This window comes from Tachypleus tridentatus, chromosome 12 (assembly GCF_004210375.1).
Source record: "Tachypleus tridentatus isolate NWPU-2018 chromosome 12, ASM421037v1, whole genome shotgun sequence".
NCBI lineage: Eukaryota > Metazoa > Arthropoda > Merostomata > Xiphosura > Limulidae > Tachypleus > Tachypleus tridentatus.
Window position 1 is genome coordinate 3894996 of NC_134836.1, and position 23649 is coordinate 3918644.

Below are 23649 nucleotides of genomic sequence, written 5' to 3' on the forward strand. Positions count from 1 at the left end.
CATAATGAAGTTTTTTTGCACGAACACAGAATCAACAATGCACTGACTACCATAGCATCACGCATGGATTTATATACTCTGCGAAACTTTCTAGAACATTCTCGAATATACGTCACATGACGTCATCGATTAATTCTAGATACTTCTGGAAGTTTCTCAAGTCACGATCACGTGAATACATAACATAAATAAATAATAGACACTTTAAGACGGCGTTCACGAACTAACCTAATTAGTTGTGCCGAGTATTTAGGTCACGTTTACGTTTCGTGTGTTGTTTGTTTATAGTTGTACATTAATATTTCGGTCTGCGCCGGTGACGGTAGAAACGATAGTTTATCGTAACAAGGTAAAAAGCTAAGTCTGTAACAAGAAAAATAAGAAATAAAAATCGAACGTAATTGTTTTAATTATATATAGGACAGTACCTTTAATATAAACAAAAAAAAAACTGAAATGTTATCTCGTACCCCCTGGAACGCTATCTCGCAACTCCAAGGGTTGCGAGCACCCCTGGCTGGGAACCACTGACCTAAGAAGTACTAAGGACAAGAAAATGTTAAAGCACACACACACAAATACAAGTTATACAAAACCTCTGCGCAGCAAATACTATCAAAGTGTAATTGCTGGTAAGTTTAAATCAATGTTACACAAAGATAGGGAAAAGGAAATAAAACAGTTCACAATGAGTGTTAAAAACCCGTATGGCTTACGAGATGATATACTTGTTAACTACAATTTTTTGTTCGAAATTTTCTAGTTCCTTTCATTTTAATTTTAAAATTATTTAGTTTGAGATATAATATGAATGATGAGTTGATGTTTTCTTTCTGGAGAAACCTGATTCTGAAAGCAATTCAATAATATTTAAAAAGTGTAAGATCGATGATGTAGTATGTCCGTGCATGCCAGTTTGTGGGAGAGGGGTTTGGTGGGCTCATTTAAAAACGGAAATGACGTAAGGCTAGGTAACTTACAAGATCCTGGAACCCAGGCTGTGAGACGTCACAGCGGAAGAGAGTTGTTGAACGAGGTAAAAGTTAGCAGGGAGTTGATTCTAGGGTTAGTTCATTGCAAGCCCGGCTTATGTGTCGTGCACAATTTTAGGTCGATGTTTGAGTGAACGAGAACTAACATGTGCTGACTACAGGAAAGTTTCGTCAGCGATGGGTAAGTCCGTGGTGTTCCCCGTGACTAGCATTTTTTTATGTTACAAATGGTAGATAAATAAAACATTTGTAATTGCGCGTGTGTTTTGGTGATGTATTTGTATTACATACACAATTATAACATTGGTATTAATATTTAATTTTCTATAAGGTATAACATGTTTTCTTTAATTAAGATTAAATGCAAGTATTTTTTGAGTATAACAAATCATGTTTCGAAACATTTCCCAGTGTTTAGCCTCCATATGTAATATGTATGGTGAGAGGAAACATTCGTGAGGTGATTTGTGGGAGGAAACTAAAGAAACAGACATGTCGTAATATGAATTTCGCGGACTAATTAGGATAATATGCTTTAGTTCTGTTATCTTTCGAAACGTGGAGTGGGGTGATTAAAAATCAAATTTTAAAAGCATAAGTTTATAATACACTCTTACATAACTAATGTTTTAGTTACTGAAGCAAACTTTAGAGATGAACCGTTTATTTACCTGAATAACAATATGAGTATTCTTTCCTTTTAGAGCATTGTTTACTTAATGGATCTTTATCCTTTTAGCTTATCGATTAGCCACTGCAGTATTTTATTATATATAAGTACATACCAATATATATATAGTCTTCAGGTCGACTTTGCGAGTTTCAAATAAAAAGTCCCGAGTGGCTTAGCGTTAAGTTTTTACTACTTGTAATAAACAAAAGCCAGATTGAGCTGTCTGCTGTGTGCGACGCAAGGAATCGAACCACGAATTTTAACGTATTGCCGTGTGGTTAGGCAATCTGAGGGTCACGAATTCGAATCTCCGTCACACCAAATATACTTGCCCTGTCAGCTGTGAGTGCGTTATGAAGTGACAGTCAATCTCACTATTCATTAGTAAAAGAGTAGCCCAAGAGTTAGCGGTGGATGGTGAGTAGCTGCTTTCCCGGTAGTCTTACACTGCTAAATTAGGGACGGCTAGTGCAGACATCCCTCGTGTAGCTTTGCGCGAAATTCAAAACAAACAATCAAATAAACGGAAAGTTATAAATTTGGATAGTTTAATTAACCGAAATAAATGAGTTAAAATTGATGATATCCTGGAAATTTCTAAAATATTCAACAAGTCACTCAATACAAGAACAGACCAGTTGTACTGTAAAGTGAAACTTAAAGCAAATTAAACAATTTCGTGCAGAGTCTGGGGGTTATCCACATTCAAGTCAGCAAATTAAGCACGGAAAAAAAATTATATTCTATTAAAGTCCAGTCTACCAGTTATACTGTAAAGTGAAACTTAAAGCAAATTAAACAATTTCGTGCAGAGTCTGGGGGTTATCCACATTCAAGTCAGTAAATGAAGTACGGAAAAAAATTTGTATTCTATTAAAGTCCAGTCTGTACGTATATGAACAGAAGTGCTCCGGTCAGCATCACATTCGTTAATTAAACAACGATATAAAATTTCCATTATTTGTGAGTACTTCAAATAATGATGTTAGTTACAATCGTTGTTTTATAACACATTGGAAAGTATTTCAACGAAATCGGTTTTTATGGTCACCTGTATTTTGCAGCTTTGCTTGATTTGTATCTAACTGAAAGAGGAATGCGAGTTAAGAATATGTTATTAACTCCGACCTTTTATCTTTCTGCTGATGAAACAACTCAGCGGCCTTAACAGGACCTGTTATAACTGTCTGTATACAAACTATAAAATAGAATTTCAACTGTTACCTCGACCCTAAGAACTCCTCGGAGAATAGTAATTGAAGGATTAATTTGAAACTCGGGATTATTCTTAGAAAGAAAAGGAATTACCAAAGAAGATTCAAGTGTACTTATCTGTTTGTTGTGTTTCACACAAACTTTACAAAGCGTTGTCTTCGCTAGAGGAAGGCAACTGGCCAATACCAGCCAACGCCAAATCTTGGGCTACTATTGTCAATTCGAAGTATATAACCCTTTTTGGTACAACGAATAGGCGTCTCCAAAGTGCGGAGCTTTTTTTATTGTTGTTACGGTAACGGGACACGAACAGAGGATTATCAGCTCCACAGTATTACACATTAACCATTGAGCCGTATTCGGACTAATTCAAGAGAAAGTATAGAATTGTTAAAAACCTCGTCAACTCTGGAGAACAGAGGTGTATCTTAGAAGCTGCTTTCATGCTTTAGATTTGTGAGTGCATTATATGAGTGTGACAGCTAAATCCAGCTATTAGGTTTGGAGTGGTTTATGTTCACTAGCTACATACTTTCCTATCCATCATTTAAACATTATTGAGTGTTATGCACATGGATTTGCGCGAAAATCGCGAGAATCAAATAACTTTAACGTCAACTTTACGACTATCTTGCGCTAGGTTATACTCGGTGCAACTCGTCATTTATGTTAAAGTCGAAATATCCGTGATTTTATACCGACTTTAGTATAAGGCAAACATGAGAGAAATTTATAAACAAAAATGCTTCTTTAATGATGGCACATAAACATTACAGAAAAGTGCCGTGCAGTGTTTTGATATATACAGATTGTGTTTCATGGTTGCACCCTACGTCAAGGTGACAAAGTGGAGGAGTCGTAGGCTTACCTTACCCCCTTGTTTATCCGCCTCATTACTTACAAACGGTTGCATGGGTACTCAATAGTCTAGAGTCGCGAGCTTATCCCCTTCCCCAACATAGATCAAACCCATGGTACAGATAAACAGTTGCATGTAAGCAAAATTCCTCTTTCTTGAACTTGAGCGACCTGGTTTGTGTTACTTTGAAACAGTAATAAACATTTTATTTTTATATTGTGTTATAACAAATATAATACAAAGTGTAGGGGAATAGTTTGGTTATTTTGAAACATGTGCAAATGCTTACGAGTTAGATTGTAATATCCTGTTCAGAATACTGGTTTAGTTGGATCTAAGAGCTGCCGGTAGCTTGAAAAATTGATGTTTATAAGGCAAGTCAAAAATGGGTACAAAATGTTGTTTAACGAAAAATACACAATGGTCAGCAATCTATTCGTTCGGAAACGTTTATTTCTGAAATTATAAAGGAGGTAGAGATTTGGTAATTATATATACAAATATCACATTACAAATAAACTATGTAAAGCGACTATCCGTCTTTGAAAGTAGGTGATGATGTTACATTTTTCGTTCTTTACATAGGTTGAAGTGCAGCTCACCTGTCAGCATGTCATTATTGAAAGATAAATTAAATTTCACGACTAGTGTGGGTGGTAGATTCACATTTTAAAGAACAATGAAACAAGACCCCAGGTGAAAATTTTAATATTCTGTGAGAGCATTAAAAAAAGAGTTGTACGTGAATGCTCTTACCCAAGTTTATAATTATTTAAAAATGCTTTTCGAACTTTTCGTTTTCTGTAGAAATCTTTAACACAATCGAATAAAATGAAAGTGTATTTAACACAGCAATATTAACATACACGGACATGGCCTCGAAATGGGTCACAGTGAGAACATGGACTAGCTAAAATCTGGCCCTCTTGAAGTAATTAAATAAATATTGAACAGAAATTAATCAAGTGCAGGAGAGAAGAAGAGATTTTTTTTAACCCGACCCTTCTAAATCTATAAGACCTAAATACCGATACCTGGAACAAAAACCCAGGTATAAAAGATCTAAAGCTCGATTTCGAAACGTAGGAAATGAGAGAAGCAACACTTGGCCCTTCCAGGTCGCTCAAACATAACCTAAAACTATTAGGTTGAGGAATAATTCGTGAGCGTTTTTAAATAATTTCATTCAAGCATTACATGCAAGACTATACAATACTTCAATGCATGAACACATTACACCCAAAACATTTATTATGATACTTTATTTCATGTAATACCTAGGTATATAGTATGCATTGTTGTAAACGAAATTGCAAGAAATTAAATGCGAAAAGCAGATGGTGTCGAAAACGCTCGATTTTGTCCACTTGACATTCCATTTAATGAGCTGAAAATGAAAGCAAACATTAAAGACATATGAAAATCAAACACACCATCTATTAGAGCAAAAAATTATCTACCAAATGACATGAAATATTTTGCGAAAGCGTTTCATTTATGAATATATTTTTTTAACTTGAAAAAACGCTCACGAATTATTCCTCAACCCAATAGATCGAAAAGAAGAAGCACTGTGGAGAAGAACGAATTTGGTTTCTCTGCCTAGGCTTACCACAGTGCAGACGGCGACGCTTAATGACACCATCAAGCCACACCCTTATGATTCTATTTTAACATGGTAACCACGTGATCCGAGGGTGTTGGATGTGGTAGTGAGGTGTTCAAAGAATTATATACAGTTTATTAATCACTTTAAAGTGAAATACTTATCTTATTTTTCTCTCTGTTCTTTGAAATGTGCTATGACAACGGAAAGGAGAATCATATTGTACTTTTTAAGTCTGGATCGTATTCTAATGCCAGACTGAAAAACGCTTAATCTCATTCTTATTTAATATATCTTGGTAAGTTTTTGTTAAGGTATTAGGGAAGAGAGCTTTATACCAGCCCTCCAGTCGCTCAGCGGACTTACAACACTAAAATCCAGGTTTCGATACCTGTGGTGGGCAGAGCACAGATAGCCCATTATATAGCTTTGTGCTTAATTCAAAACAACAAAAACAACAACAGATTTATACCAAATTGCTTGTAGATCCGTGAGTTTGATGGTTAAAGGACAAATAATAATGTACAAAGCATATAAAAAAGTGAAAAATAAATTCAATATTGCACTTGATTCCACCAAATATTATTTGGGCCCTTTTTGTATTTTATATCGAATTTTAAGATTTCGCCCAATTTTTAGTCAGTTTTATTTACACTGAATGTGGCAACATAGAAAACTGTTAAAATACTCAATCTGATACAATATGTATTATCCACCGTTGTAAAAGATGTAACACAATATTGGTAATTTGAGGATTAAAATGATTTTATTTACATAAGCCAGTAATTCATGAGCCTAACATTTATTAATATTTCAATACTTAGGGCTGATAAATTTTATTGGGTTTTTGTATCAGTGTCACCTTGCCTATTTTGGACTATAACTCCATTCTTTGAAGCACTACAGTTATTTTCACTCTTTCCACGCACAAAAAAGTATAATTTAATTATGTTACAACATCCTTTTGATTAATAATATAAGTACTAACAATTATTTGCAGACCCTTATAATTATTTCGTATGTAATTGACAGCAATAATGAATTGTTTGTGCAGAAGAACTGGCGCAACAGTACATTATTTTTCTATCGACGTACAAAGCAAACGACCCAACTATAAATGTAATTTTTATAGTAGAAGACGAAAGTGTTTTTATCTTCATTATTATAATTTACTTTTAAAAGTTTTAAGTTTATCTTCTATATTTCGCAGTGTTCATAACTAAGAAGACGAGAACATCTCTCTCTCTTTGATTTTTACAAATGGTCACCCGCAAACGAAAATGACGAAGGTCTATCCATATTGAAAGTACATTAAACGCTGCAATTTATTCAGTATTTTAAGTCGACCCGCCATGACAGGAGCATGATGTACAATAAGGGAAATTGCAGGAAGGCGAAGAAAATGAACGTCTATACCAACTCCCCTGGTAGTCGTTTCCCAGGGAAAACTGTGTCGGTTATGGTCTTATTAAACAGATATATATAAACCTCTATTAACCGCCAATCATGGATTTTCCCACGATTCTAATTCCCGCCTAGTTCTTTGTATCCGTTTCTAAAGGTATTTAGTTCCAACTTTGAATGAATACAAAACAACAGCTCTTAATGTTATATCGCTCAATTTTTTTTTTTTTAATATTTGTTTCTTACATAAATATACATATTAGAAATTGCAGTTTTCATACTATGATTGACCCTAACTTTTATTGATTATTTACACTTCGTTGGGTGTGAGTGGAAAGTCAATGTTTGTATGATATTATAAGATTGATATATTATTATTGAAATGATTAACTATCGAGCAATATTCCAGTTTGAGCTCTGCATTCTCGTAGGTCGGAGACGTTTCCACAGTGGGCTCCAGGTTTTATTGTGGTAATCCTTTTTTTCCTCGGACCGGTTTAAAACCCAAGGCCTTTGGCACACCAGACAAATGCTTTAATAACTGGTACAAAAGGATTATCCCTCTCCCTCCACAGTTCTTGTCAATACAGTGCTGATGGTCATATCTGACTTTATTCTTTCGAAAATGATCTGATAGTCATACCAGGTTTGGCCTTGCATGGCCAGGTGATTAAAACATTCTACTCCTAATCTGAGTGTCGCGGGTTCGAATCTCTGTCACAACAAACATGCTCGCCCTTTTAGCCGTGGAGGCGTTATAATGTAACGGTCAATCCCACAATTATTTGGTAAAAGAGTAGCCCAAGAGTTGGCGATGGGTGGTGATGACTAGTTGCCTTCCCTCTAGTCTTACACTGCTAAATTAGGGACGGCTAGCACAGATAGCCCTCAAGTAGCTTTGCGCGAAATTCAAACCAAACCATACCAGGTCTTGCTGTTGTGAAACAGATCTCATTTTCATGCCTAGTGTCACTATTATAAAATAGATGTGATGGTTACACCTGGTCTTACTGTTGTAAATTAGATTTGATAATCATATGTGGTCTTATTGTAGTAAAACAGATCTAATGGCCATATCTGATCTTGTTATCGTAAAATAAATCTGATGGTTATATGTAGTCTTACTGTTGTGAAACAGATCTGATGGTCATATCTGGTGTTACTGTTGTAAAACAAATCCGATAGTCATATCTGAATTTATTATTTTAAAAGAGATCTGATAGTTACGCTTAGATTTACTGTTGTAAAATAGATCTGATGGTCATACCTAGTCTCTTGTGAGACAGATCTGATGATCATATCAGGTTTCATTATTTTAAAATAGATGTTATGGTCATAGCTGGTCTTACTGTTTTAGTGCTTAATGCTTCCTTGACCTTATCCTTGTGGATTTATATATTCAGCATGACTAATAACAATAACTCTAAGCGAGTACGTCCAATCATTAATTAACGTAATTAATGAGCATTTGGGTGATTGTTGACTTTTAGCACAAAGCTATACAATGAGCTAGCTGTCTGTGCTTTGTCCACTCAATATTTGAGTTTTGTAAGTCCATAAACTCGCTGCTTTCCCACAGAGTAGCGTTTAATATAAGAAGATCTTAGGTAAAAGGTCACAGTATACTTAGACTTCCAACAAGTGCCCATCCATCCTTTGTCTCACTTAGTTGCACACGTACACAACAGTCGAATGCAAGCAGGTATTATACTGGGAGTGTTGATTGTAGCACCGTACGAAGTTGGAAATACTTTGTGTATAAATACATCTTTATGAACGTAAGTTAGCTCGATAGTTAGATTATAAATGATGTATTGCGACACATGAACCAAGAGCTACTGTTTTTGCGTTGTTAAGATTCTGGACTAATCTGTAAGAACCTATAACACATAAAGTTATACATAAATATCTTATCTCACGTTAAAGTTAATCTTGGTGTTGAAACGTTCTCGCTATTTTGTTGTTGTTTTCAGTTCTCATTCTTGCTATGTGTGATCGTATCACTCATGTTCATAAGTTCATTGTTTTTGTGGTTTTATTTACTCAAGTTTGTTCAGTCATACAATGATGTACTCCTATTGTGTTCAACATTTTTAGCAATCATCATTTCCTACTTGGCTCCTTCCCTGCATACAACTTCACTGTGAGACTTCAGTAGACACACACACACACACACACACCCTTTCTCTTTGTATGTATCATAACCATCTTCACGTGTTGGTGGCCTCCTGGCTAGATGATGTGCTATATCGTTCGCAGGGTGACACCTGCCTCAAGGAGGTACACGGGACATGACCTGTCCTTGTATTCCCAGCGGGCGCCGGTGTAGGCAGCTTTATTTAGCTTACACCCTAGGAACACAGAAACACCATACGTAGAAGAAGAGTTCAATTAACTTCAGACTAAATAAAGTCGTACACAGAAGTCATTGCTTCCTTAGGGAGACAGAATGTACTACATCTGGCATTGGTTGATAATTTTAGTTCATAAGCTTGTTGGTGCATGATTTTAATGATGGATCGTCGCTTGATAAAACAAGAAAGTGATCTCACATCAACATGATACATGTAAAATTCAGGTGACTCTGGAAGCGACCTTAGGACCGTGATTTAACTTTAGCTATTGTGGAAGCGACCTACACAAAATAAACTTTAGAGTTTGAGCGCCATTCTCAAAACGCTGTTAATGTAGATGTTTTAAAACGCAGTGCGTCTATATGGTATTCGAAAATACAATACAAAACTTTCTGATTATGCTATAAGAAATATAATCTTAAAAGTGTTGGGGAGCTCATGATTGTTCGATATAAAAGTTCAGACTCCTCTGGTATGAAGAACACACTATTCAGGTAGTTGTTTTTGTTAATATGTGGAAGTTCAAAATTTTCATATGATATATAAAAGTTAACGATATTTTGACAGTATGTAGAGAATCAAATTATTTTGACTGTACGTAGAGGATCAGATTATTTTGACAGTATGTAGAGAATCAAATTATTTTGACTGTACGTAGAGGATCAGATTATTTTGACGGTATATAGAGAATCAGATTATTTTGATGGTATGTAGAGGATCAGATTATTTTGACGGTATGTAGAGAATCAAATTATTTTGACTGTACGTAGAGGATCAGATTATTTTGACAGTATGTAGAGAATCAAATTATTTTGACTGTATGTAGAGGTTCAGATTATTTTGACGGTATGTAGAGAATCAAATTATTTTGACTGTACGTAGAGGATCAGATTATTTTGACGGTATGTAGAGAATCAATTATTTTTACTGTATGTAGAGGATCAGATTATTTTGACGGTATATAGAGAATCAGATTATTTTGATGGTATGTAGAGGATCAGATTATTTTGACGGTATGTAGAGAATCAAATTATTTTGACTGTACGTAGAGGATCAGATTATTTTGACAGTATGTAGAGAATCAAATTATTTTGGCTGTACGTAGAGGATCAGATTATTTTGACGGTATATAGAGAATCAGATTATTTTGATGGTATGTAGAGGATCAGATTATTTTGACAGTATGTAGAGAATCAGATTATTTTGACAGTATGTAGAGAATCAGATTATTTTGACAGTATGTAGAGAATCAAATTATTTTGGCTGTACGTAGAGGATCAGATTATTTAACGGTATATAGAGAATCAGATTATTTTGATGGTATGTAGAGGATCAGATTATTTAACGGTATATAGAGAATCAGATTATTTTGATGGTATGTAGAGGATCAGATTATTTTGACAGTATGTAGAGAATCAGATTATTTTGACAGTATGTAGAGAATCAGGTCACTTTCATAGTACGTAGAGGATCAGATTATTTTGACGGTATATAAAGTATCAGATTATTTTGATGGTATGTAGAGGATCAGATTATTTTGACGATATGTAGAGAATCAAATTATTTTGATGGTATGTAGAGGATCAGATTATTTTGACGGTATATAGAGGATCAGATTATTTTGAAGGTATATTCAATTTCAGATACCTTGTAATAAACCTGGGTAAACAGTAATGTAGAAGTTTTTGTCCTTATAAAAATACCAGAATGACTTATATGTCGATGCTAATATTATTCAATGATTCAACCCCAAACAACAACAGTGACGAAGCTTACGTTAGTTCGCACTAACTATAGAAGAACGATATGTTGAAGTTCTTTGTTACTATTTCATTTGTATTTGGTACGTAGTCATTGAAGAGGACAAAATATATTTGAACTGAAAATGAACTGATACACTATTTAAAAATTTAACGAAAAACGGGATGTGTGGCTCCGACATTCTCAAACAAAGAAACAATCCATGCCACCCACCCTGCCGGAAGACGGCAATGTATTCATGCCGTGGAACCATAGCTCCAGGTGGGAGAGGCAGTTTCCGTGGTCCAGACGACTTAGTTTCCTGTGTTGACTAGGCTGCTGTATTACGGTGTGGGAACTAGAAACGGTACATGTATGTAGGCATATATGGAATTTTGATTATACTCTGATTAAAACCACGTTCACAAACTGTAACCATAGTAATCGAAGTTCCTTAAGTCAATGTATATAAAGAGACGTGGCCGAAAATCGGTATGCTGGCAATGTTGTTATACCCCTTTTTAAAAAAAAAACACAGTTTAAATATTCAAGTTGAAATGTAGACTGATTTATATGCGACTTTAACCGAGGAAATTCTTTATATGGTAACATGAATTAGAAAAGTAAATAGTGACGACACGTGAGGCCCGCATTGGCAGGTGGGTTGAGGCGTTCGACTCGTAATCTGAGGGTCGCAGATTCGAATCCCCTTCTCACCAAAGATGCTCGCCCTTTCAGCCGTGGGGGCGTTATAAAGTGACGATAAATCCCACTATTCGTTGGTAAAAGAGTAGCCCGAGAGTCGGCGGTGGGTGCTGATGACTAGCTGCCTTCTCTCTAGCCTTACACTGCTAAATTAGGGACGGCCAGCGCAGATAGCCCTCGAGTACCTTTGCGCGAAATTCAAAAAACAAATAGACGTCACGTGGTGTTACTGACTTCAATTTAACGCTGTGCCGAGAATATTTCTTTAAAGGTGATACTTTAAAAGGCCTAAACATTCTCCAAACATCAGTTAATTACCGAACTCATTGTTTAGGATCGAAGGGCAAATATAGCGTGCACTACTTAGCTAACACTAATTATTTTCTCTCTACTTCATATTTCACATCGGTTCCAATGCAAGTGGAAAATATAATATAATGAAAATATTTTACGATTCAAAAATACTTGTATATGCTTGTAAGGTTATGATATATCCGTATAGGTAGGTGCGGGTGTGTCTTATAAGTTACATATGTCTGCTTCTTTTCAAAAACACATTTTTCACCTACAATGTTCTGCAGTAACCAGTTGTTACATAAAGCAAACTTCTAACTGTGATGTATAGTATGATAAAGAAACAAAGCTACAGTTATACCGAAGCTTAAAAGTTGAGTATTATTCGATGGTAAGAGTAGTTTGAATTTTCAGTTATGGCTTACAATTCCGACATTGACACGTACAAACTAACTGCGGCATCATGGTGATGTTGGAACGCTACACGGTTTACTCTCGCCAAATTAGGAACATCTCGACAAGAAGCCTAGGCGAATGTTGGGGTTTTTGCTTTGCATCAGTCGCGGCAGACTTTCAATCATTCAGTCACTGACCTTGGTTGACGGCAAACAACTCCCGTTTCTAAGCGACCACTTTCACCTTTCGTTATTGGCTGATTTGCTTTCCGTGAGTTAAAGGAGCTTAATTCCGAGAACGTTGGAATTAACACGATTTTGAAAACGTTATTAATGAGGACACATTTTGTTAAAAACTTTCCAAGTAATAACATAAATGGAGTTAAAACCTAGTAAACTATTAGGATGATGAACAGTTGTTAATATGGAATAAATAAAATATAACACTTTTATTGCTCCTACAAAATTCCAGATGAACAAGAAAGTGGGCCAACTCCATTTCGATCAGCATAGTTGTTTGTCTAGTGTCTGGAATTTTTGAAGGCGCCAAAAGAGGCTGAAGATAAGGCAAAGCACATGCCCCGCCCGTGAAGATGGGGTTGTTTCCAGTCGAGCAAAGCCTCCGCACTACCAGCTGATGCGGGGGAGCATCTCCGCCGCTCTGTCCTTGATGCCTACATGTTTCGCCTTTCGTATTCGACCAGTTGTTCACCTTCGTGTAAAACGACTACCATTTATTCAAGCTTCTGTTTTATCTGTTACGATTTGGTGAAACTATGTCTTCGGAACGTTCTGTCTTTTAATCTCTCTTTTTTTTTTCTTTTCGGAGAGAATCCAAGGACAAAGGTTTTCTGCTATCAACCCGAGTTCTTTGTGTTCATGGACTACCTTTACCCACGTTAGTCTCACATATTTATAATTTAGACTGAGCACATGTGTTCATGCTTTTGTGTAAAGAAAGAACAAAGAAATATTCAAGCTTGATAAAAGAAAAATTCATAACTTGGAATATGAAGAAATATTAAATAATATTAGTCGTATTTCAAGAATATTTGCATAAATTTTTAGGTGTGAGAAACATATAAAATACTAGAATAATTTACATCGGTTAACATTTTTATAAGTTTTATTTTAATTAGCTTAAGGTAAAAAATACAATTTATATATTAAAATACCAAATTTACACAAATAACGTATATGTGCAGTTATAATCAAAGAAATGGTAACTAAATGAAGAATCGCACGTTACCTTATAATATAATTGTATACTTGCTTCCTTCGGGTGCGTTTATAGTTGTACAATAGCAAGGTTGAAACTGATGATATGTTAAACCATGTCTCTTTGGATATCGAAGTTTCAACTGTTTGATTCTCTAAATAGAGAATTGTTTTTTTAAACATACCTGTCAGTTCAAATCCATCAGTCTGGTAATATGTTGATTTTATAAAATAATGTCAGTGAGTTTTTACATGACTCTCCCTTACAGTACGTTAAGACAAATATGTCTGTGGTCGGAACAAATTCTTTAGAGTTGAACCTATATTTGACGAATACCCAAGGTTACTGGCCCAGGTGGCGCCAATGAAGTAAATATACCACCGTCAGCTGGCAAAGACGTGACGTGTTTAGTGACTTCGCTAATTTTAGCATCGGAGAAGGTATTTTGTTTGAAGTTCATATACTATTCTGTAACTGTAGTACCTTGTATTTTCAGTCAACGTATTCTATGGCTTTCTCATTTGGAAAACAATCGTAATTTTAATAGTGAGTTATAACATACCATACACATATGACAGAACAATGATCAAACAGCGTTTACCTGTGTTGCTTTTAGTTCAACATCTTGTATAATTTGAAGGTGTAAATAGTATTTAAGAACAATACCAAATTGTTATACATTCTCAGTTTTCCGCCCCACCTAGAAACCACTTATTCTAGAAAATGCATGAACATTTTATTCTGTTGCTATGATTGTTTTGTCCGACAGTTTGTTAGGTGTGTCCCTCCGTGCTTGTTTATGCCAACTGAAAATATGTGTAGTTTCTTAGAAACTTTGGGCATTTCACAGGACTAATTACTCTCTCAATACTCAATCCCTAAGGTGTGTTTAAGGTAAAATTGTGTTTCTTTCATAATGGATTTTATACAGTGGTTACTGTTGTTTTTTCAGAAAAATTGTATCTTTATCTATCGTAGAGGTTTCCCAACTTTTTTACTTACCACCCTCCCGACCAGCCTATGACCCATGGTCAGTTTAGGTAAAGGGTTAATGTTTTAATAAATTACAGGAAAGTCTAATAATGCTATTATATTTTGTTGTTTTATTTATTCAAAACAATTTATGATCTTTATTCTATAAATGACTTTAAAATAAGAATTTGTTGGTATTTTTATTCTTTCGAAACCACTTAGATATGTGGTTACCTTCAGTTAATTTCTCCATAAATATATGCTAAAAGAATATTTGATACTTCGTCCCATTTTTAAAATTTCATTATTTACGTAGTCAGTACAGACTTAACACGGGCGTCCTCCAGTGGGGCAGCGGTAAGTCTACGGACTTAAAACGCTGAAATCCGAGGTTCGATTCCTCACAATGGACTGAACTGATCGCTCAATGTGTTTTTGCTCTATAACAAAGAAATTTAAGATAGCCACGTTAGTATACTTTATTTTACGTACTTGTGTGTTTGAAAGCTAAGTTTTTGGTGTATTTTGTAACGTGTGATAGACGAAATAGACTTATTATCTCTACCAACTTATACGGTAGATTATATGTTATATAACGAGTGAGATATTAAAAATATCCACAGTTTTCTTCTTTGATTTGAACAGCACTGAATCTTTACATCAACTTGTATGTGAATAACAAAATTTTTATCAGGCATTGAGTGCATTAGAATAGTTATCACTTCTCTTAATGTTAACGAACTCGCTCTTTTATTGATCTAACTTCATAACTATGTTTACTGGCTTATACTGGCTCAATCCTAAGAATTTGAGTTAGTAATAAAACAAATTACGCGGTAGTCTGTTTTGTTAATTTAAAATCTGTAATGTTTTTCGTTCTTGGAGAACCATTAACCTGATTGAGTTTCTGCACGCTATATTTCATTATGCATCAAAGTATGTATAAATGTGTGCAAAACGAAAGTTTAATTCGTTATTCAAGGTCAGTGACCTTTTCACTACATTACATTAGTAATGATATTGTGATTGACAGTTTTCCTCTTTTTCGACTTCACACGATTTGTACTACATTAGCTCTAAGGTGTTAACAATGATACCAATTAAATAAATACCCTTCTAGAAACACAACGGTACCAATTAAAGAAGTACCCTCCTTTAAAAACAACACAATGCTAGAAAGATACTGGTTTTAGAGTTTAAGGTTTAAGATGGGTGAAGTTAAAAAGTTATCTACGTTTGTTGTTGTTGGGTCAGAGAATTTGGCATCGATATATTAAAATATTAAGCAGCATCTGCAACCTTTGTGATATTTTTTAAAGGTTGTGATGTGTGTGTATATATATATACATCGGTTTTTTGTTGTAGTTTTGAAAAGTATATTGGAATTTTCTCAAAGAATTTGCTTCCCTTAAAGCTTTTATTTTATTGGTTAATGAATAAAAGCTTAACACGTGTAATACCACCTATTGCTAACTGCATATTAAGTTATTTGTTTCTGATTTGGGTAAAAGACGTGACATAATTTTTAACTATTGTTGACTATTAAAAAAGTAGTGTAACCGGATTTGCCAAGGACCCAGATATCGTCGTTGTTAAACATCTGTGAGTATAATATGGAGAATAAACTTCAGGTCTCTCATATCGGTAGGCATGGGTGGTGCATATAAATCATATGAGGTCACTAGACTCTTTCATATAGAATTCCTCGAAAAATTCTCATGAAGCACGAGATGTTAGTTACCAAATTGTAAGTCAATACATTTTATAAAACCGATACTTGGAATAGAAATAATGAAAGTGGTTATCTAATTATTATTTGAGCTGTTGCGTCTGTTCGACTTTTTGCTATAATGTTTCTAATTTTCTCTCTGCATCAATACTGCTATAAGCTTTAAACTTTTGTGGTAAAATAAATTTTATGCTGTGACAGATACAAAAAACAGGCTGTTGTAAAAATCTGGTTCTGTTAGCGAGAGGAGTTACCATACAAACGTATACATCAAGTATGTAAGTAACACTATCTGTTTGTATTTTCTTAAAGTAAACGGTAATTCATTATGGCATCAAATAGCTCGGGTTGACATTCTTTCACAGTAAATAAAAATAGGTTAAAACGCCGATGTTATCACTACACCTCTATATGTGTGTCTAACTAAGTATTATCTGTATGTAAAAACATTTTTCATATGTATCTATTGGCAGTAATAATGTTGTTGTTTTTCTGTTTGCTCTAACCGAAGAAGTACTATGTCTACTCGAATATTGAGGGTTTTTTCTGTCAGCACTTATTGAAAATGTACTATGTCTGCTAGTTATATTAAGGGTCTTTTTATCAACACTGACTGAGATCTGTTGCATGTTATAGTCGTTTTGTTTTCCTTTGAAAAATGGCTGTTAGTGTTTAAAGTTTACAAGTGTATTTGAGAATGTCTGTATTTGATTTTAAGTTACTTTTGCTAACAGTCGGTGGACTTTTTCTTAAGGACTAACAGATCTCTCTATTAACTCTACATGTTTTTGTATACTTAGATGAGTGGAAAGCGGACCCGGAGTTTTAAAATCGCCGTCCATCATCGAGACAGAGAAGTCTGGAGCGAGAACGATTTCCACTTGCTTGCTCGGGAACTGGGTCTCTTCTACAGGATGGTCAGAGCCATTGCTCACGAGTTTCTCTCGGACGAACGAGACCGGAAATACTACGCTGACCACTATACGTGTTGCCCCCCACCCCTCTTCATCCTCATCATCACCCTTATTGAGGTAAGAAAATCTGTACACCAATCAAAGTGTATTTTTGTCTTATTCTTGGCAGTACGTTTCAGGGAGGAAAAAATCTTCATGCATTTATCCATTAATTTTAATACTTTTGTACTTGTTGGTATGTTTCAAAATGTACTTGTTCATGTTAAATATTTTCAACTAGTTCCAAGAATCGTTGCGATTTTCAACATCCTGCAGAGAGAGCCCGTGTATTTAATTTGGAAAAAACAAACTTTAATTTTTCTAAAGACTTAACTTCAAAAGTTCCATTTTACTTATACAGAGACATTTCTAGAGTTATAACATCTGAAGTTACCTTTATGTAGTTTTTCTAAAAATTGTATATTTATTTAATTCCTGACAGACATAACCGTTAAAAGTTAAACATGTAAAAGTGGTTGTATATCATACAAAACGCTGTATATGTACACTTGTCTCTGTCTCTTTTTTTAGCCCTTTTTTATTAAAAAAAATATAAAACGCAAAGCAATAAAGCCAGAATCAGTTTCCAGAGAGACCAGAAGATATATTAGACTGATACACCACTATACTCATGTCTCCCGCCCCCAGTGACTGAGCGACATGTCTATGGGCTTATAACGCTAAAAGATGGGTTTCGATACTCGTGATGGGTGCAGCACAGAGAGCCCATTACGTAGCTCTGTGTTTAGCTACAAACGAACTCACGTCTTGCTCTTCAACCTTATTTCGCCCAGTCGACGAGTGTTTTAACACGTGTATTCGTGCTATAAACGGCTACGTGATATCGCATAGTTTAGTGGTTAATTATATCAACACTACAGATCTTTCTCTTGTAATCGATCAATTTTATGGTAACAAATCTTTCTGAATCTTTCCCTTCTCAGTTCTTTTCACCATTTATTCTCCATAGATGCCGCAACATTCTATCAGCTGTCAATGTTTTATTTATTGTTACACTTGCAACGTTTTTTTGTATATTGTAATAGCTGTTGTTTATATATCTCCAAACTATATATTATCTACTAAAAAAACAAACCTGTTACTCATGTCCCTTGACAGTAAATCTTCCCAGTATTTTATTTAGTTTATTATAAACTTCTACACTTTTTTTGTTTGTCTATTTCCAGAACTTTCCGTTTAGTGTTTTGTTGGATGCTCTTAAACTTTGGATTCTTGAGCGTTTAAAACATTCCTTTTCTAAAGATCGATGAAAGTTTACTGATTAGGAACTACGCTCGGTCTGAAGAGAGTAAGTAGGTACCGAGCCTTTCGATGCTTATTCCATGGTTGGTTGCGTTCTCGGCCGCCGAGCTCGTGCCCACCCCACGTAATGGACATGTTGTGGTCGCGTGCGCACGAGCAAGGAGCAAGCATCCTGTCCCAAGCAACCCCGCCCCATCACTCGTTACGCTTTTGTAAGTAGTCTTAACAAAAAAGCGTGAGCTTTCTACGCTTATCGTGGCTTTAAGTCTCATTAACTCGCAAAGAAAATTCCAGTGAACAGATGGGCACTGAGAGCATGAGCAAATTTAAAAGTAATTGGATTATATGAAGCGCCCGAAACATTGCTAGCTTTTGTAATGTGAGCAGTGAACTGTAAATTAAACCAAGTGACCTTCAGTTAACCGTGATCTAGTGAAGTGTTCGAACATAATCTGTCTTTCTAATTATCTTTGTTAGTCGGACGCAGCGCACTTGTTAGCGGGCTGGATTATGAATGTGAAATTTGAAGGTTTGCGTCCCCTTATTGCCAAAAAACAAAATCGCGCTTCGTACTTTAGTACCGTAGATGCGCTAAAGGAGTAACAGTTACGCCCAACTATTTGGTATAATAAGAGTAGTTTAAGAGTTGGTAGTATTGACTGGCAGTCTCCCTTCTAGTTCAAATCAGCTGCAGATAGCCCAGGTGGCGCTCGTGTAGCTATGCGCAAAATTCAACAAACAAACTCACATAATTAATGTACGACAATTGACTTAACTACAAACCTGGCTAAAGCAACTTATATTTTCGACAAAGGAAGAACGGACGCCATTACTAAGCAACAGTCGATATTACTAAAGGATTTCTACTCTCAATTTCCACTTTTAGAAAGTATACTAACATTCTTCTCACCCGAAATAAAATAAATGTTGGAATCTCGTGACAGTAGTGTATTATGCTATAATAGGAGTAACGTTTTGTGCGTGTGTGTGATGAGCTTTGTAGAGAACTTCTTTTATCTGGGTGAAAGTGTTTATATATATATATATATATATATATATATATATGAATACTATCCAGTGATATGACCATATATATATATATTTGAATTGGAGTATACGTTTTTAGGCACAATACCAGTAAAAAAAACAAAGATGTGGTTTCAAGTTTGTTTGTTTTTAATTTGCAATTTATAAATATCTGTAAGTGTAAGATGGTGTGGTGTACGTGAAGGATGTGTTTTTTACATGAAACTTGTACATTGTACGAGTATTGTACAATCTCTGAATTGTAAGTGACCCATAAAATACAACGCTTTGGGTCCTTTTATATACTTTTTGTACTAAAACTGGAGAAAGTATTAAAAACAATTATTTTGCAGCGAAACATGATATAATTGCAACATAAGTTTGTATAGTAACGTTATACTAATTGTTGATTCCAAAGAAACAAGTTAAAATTAGAACAGAAGTTTGTTTAGTAGCATTCGATTTATATAGACCACGTTTAATGTTCACGTTTGTTTACGTTTCAAATGTTTTGTATACAGCGCTTGTACTTGCCAAACCTACGCATTACTGGCAAGGTGACACAACATGAAAGTCGCCTCTCAAGTATACAGTTTTACGAGGATTATAAATTCGTATTACGCTTTTGTTAGGTTACCGTACGCTATTATTAATCGTTCACCGTACATCGTGATGATTGATCTTTCTTTGGTTTTAGTTTGTTTAGAATTAAACACAAAGCTACACAGTGGGCTGTCTGTGCTCTGCCCCCCACGGGTATCAAAACTCGGTTTCTAGCGGTGTGAGTCTGTGTCACGGGGGAGCAATTGATCTTTCCTTTCCTGGCTTGTTTACACTTACGGAACTAGGTAACTACAAGATGTTAAATCGCTTTGTGACATTATCTATCTATCCGTCTTATATATATATATTATTACAAATAACATGGAAGAACTGTTTCGTGGTATATTGTTGTTCTTAGTAGAGTTTCGTTCCTTTTTAGTACGATATATATTGACATTTTAACAATGTCGCTATTTGTTATAACAACAGACTTGAATTGTACTGTAAACTTTTATGATGAACTTATCTTGCTCACTAAAGAGCCTAGTTTAACATTTCCTCTACCTTTCTTTGTGTAACTATCTTTACTAGTACGCAAAATGAAGTGAACTAGACCTTTCTTGTTAAATAAAACTTCACGTTATGTATCTCTGTAGCTAATCTTATTTTTCTTTGCAGCTGGGTTTCTTCACCTATTACACCGTTACCATGGGGGAAATAACGACTACAGGTCCGGTCCCGATCGATAGTCTCTTTATTTATCGACCAGATAAAAGGGCCGAAATCTGGAGATTTATCTTCTACATGGTCCTTCATGCAGGGTAGGTCCACGTGATATAACTTGTGCCACTAGGTGGCATTAGGAGAAAAAATTACGTAATAACATGTTACGTCACAAACTCTTGCCCTATTCAGATGTTTCGTGTCTGTTTTTAAGAATACCAGAGCATGTATAAAGTTGTGTCACAAAATACAAATTAATAAGCATATGAACACCTTATTAGTTTCACCTTATCAAAGTATCTGGTGTAAATACTTTGTATTTATATACTTTCATATGTAAATATAGGGAGCACAGTGACAATATAATACTGACTGGATATCTTATAAAACATTAATCCGTGATGACGATAAAACCCACTTGTAGAGAAAAATATATATTTGAAAACGGCTGGTATGGGTAGAAAAAGCACTAGTAGAAGAGCGAACAATGTAACCCTTTCTTTCTTTGTGAACCTGACGATGACCGAAGAAAGTCGAAACGTTGTTCGCTCCTGTACTTATGCTTTCTCTACCCATACTAGCCGTTTTTAAATATATAATAGTAAAAACATTGTTCCTGCTAGAAAATAACAATTGTAATGGTTATTAGGAATACTTTAAGACTCACCAACACTGTATACCTGAACTAAGGTGTTTAAAGACACGTTCTTCAAAAGGAGGTTCAAACCCATGTTTCAAGTTTATTGGTTAACAGGCTCATGCGATGATGTGTGAAATCATTATAATTTTAGAATGGCAACACGTTTTATGTATATCGCTCAGATGATATTGACGAAAAATATTTTGTCTGCAAAAGAAATTAGAATAGAAAATTTTTGTTGAAACAGTAATGAAATTAGTTTTTTCTTTATGTTTAAATAAATTTCAACATTAGATTCAAAGAATATTTTATGCAATAAAAGCTAAATGGTTTCGTTTGTCGTGTGAAGTGTATTAACTGATTTTGGTTCTTATGTAAGGAAGTAAATGGACTTCAAGGCAAATTACTGGCTTGGCTCAATAAATCTATAAATCTCCCACTAGGTGGATTCACCTCCTTTTCAACTTGCTGGTTCAAGTGATGGTGGGGCTGCCTCTAGAAATGGTACATGGTTCTCTCAGAATAGGAACCGTCTATATGGCAGGAGTGCTAGCAGGTAAGTTTTGCATTCACTTGCAATACTTTTCTTCGTGTTAGCCGCTAACATTGAGACATACCCTCACCTTTTCGGCAATGCGTTGACAGAAATAGCCTAGTTAGCTGGAAGTAGTACGCTTAGGTATGTGGTAACATTACTTTCAAGTAACATTGTTGCTGTAAGTCATCCATCTAGATGTTCGAACTTAAACACTAAAAGTCACGTGGTACTTATTCTCATAAACTTCTGTATGGTAGTATCCGTGTTGTTGTCACATTTTTCAATGTTTTTTCAATTATTGACATGGACGGCGTTATGGGTATTTCAAATTTATGTTTACCTTAAACAAAAAATAGCTGTAGAGGTAAGACGTTTTAAATGACAGTGGATGTCCACAGTGAAGGAGCTACGTTACAATGAAAATAGGTGTTGTGAAGCAAAATGTGTTTATATGCCTATTTCATCACTAGATTGCAGAGACTAAAATAAGCCTGTTTTATTTATTAGAAAAAATATATTTTAAAAACCTTTTCAAGGCACAGTAACTCTGAAAAGCAGTATAACCTGGAAGCTGTATACAAAGCGCAGTAAGGTGTTACATGTGCACAATAGAAGAGCCATAGCAATTACTTTTATGTACAATTTGCAATTCCTATGCGTGGCTTTCAGTATTCATACAGGTTTCTTTGACCACACCACGAAGACAGAATAATTAGAAAACTATTGAAAGTATATATATATAAATATATATTAATTTATCTCTGCTGTAAAAATTCCTTTTTTGCTTATTTTATATTCGGAATTACCTTGACAGTAACATATATAAACATACTTGTCTGTCTTTTCTTAATAATATATTACTGACTTATCTGACTTAATATCTACAGATCCTTTACGTAAGAGAAGACCATGAGATTGCCTTTTCTCAGAAGTAATGTTAAAATTTCAATTTTATTGCCAGTTCAATGAAACATCCCGTGAGAGACCTCTTAGAAATTAATCTGCCTGGCTTACTGACTTTCTTTTAATTATTTTGCCTTTTTCTAATGTCGTCATTTATACTTTGTCACTCAACAGAACAAAAACTAAGAGGTAAGTTAATGGGCACTAAATGTATACACAGCTGGTATATCTCAAAAACTGACCTTTCTTATGTGAACGTTAGTTTAATAGGCAAAAATAATTTCGTTGGTTTAAACAACTTACTTTAGTTAAAAAATAATAATTTAAATGTGTCCTAAGACAGTTGTAAGAATTAGAACTTGAGAAACAGATGAAACTACAAGTTTTTACGATGTAATATTAACTCACATAATTCTGAGATTTTGAGTTATTTTAAAGTGTGGTAATTTAAAGTTTTATGAATTCCAGTTGTTTATTTGTCATGTCAAAATACTCGAAAACTAAATAACTGTTCACGATTATAGTAAGCTTACTAAAGTCTACTCGCAAAACATGTTAAAATATATCTATTTTTTCTAATAGAAATCTAGTTATTAAATCGTAGATAATTACTGTTCAAAACCAAAATGTGTAAAATATTTATACATTTTTAATAGAAATATAATTATTATATTATAGATAATTAGTGATTCAAAGATGTTTGTTTGTTTTGAATTTCGCGCAAAAAATACATGAGGGTTATCTGCGCTAGCCGTCCCTAATTTAGCAGTGTAAGTCTAGAGGGAAGGTATCTAATCATCACTACCCACCGACAACTCTTAGGCTACTATTTTACCAGCGAATAATGGGATTGATCGTAACATTATAACGCCCCCCACGGCTGAAAGGGCGAGGACGTTTGGT

The 23649-nt window shown here is 34.8% G+C and overlaps 1 protein-coding gene across 3 annotated transcripts in view; it reads left to right on the forward strand.

The window, feature by feature from the left end:
- Positions 1 to 23649, forward strand: part of LOC143233744 (rhomboid-related protein 3-like) — a 141533-nt gene that overhangs the window by 111823 nt on the left and 6061 nt on the right. For all 3 annotated transcript variants that reach the window (XM_076470333.1, XM_076470334.1, XM_076470335.1), the window contains 3 exons: positions 16958 to 17188; positions 20621 to 20763; positions 21749 to 21861. In XM_076470333.1, the coding sequence (XP_076326448.1) occupies positions 16958 to 17188; positions 20621 to 20763; positions 21749 to 21861 (487 nt within the window). The remainder of the gene's footprint in view (positions 1 to 16957; positions 17189 to 20620; positions 20764 to 21748; positions 21862 to 23649) is intronic.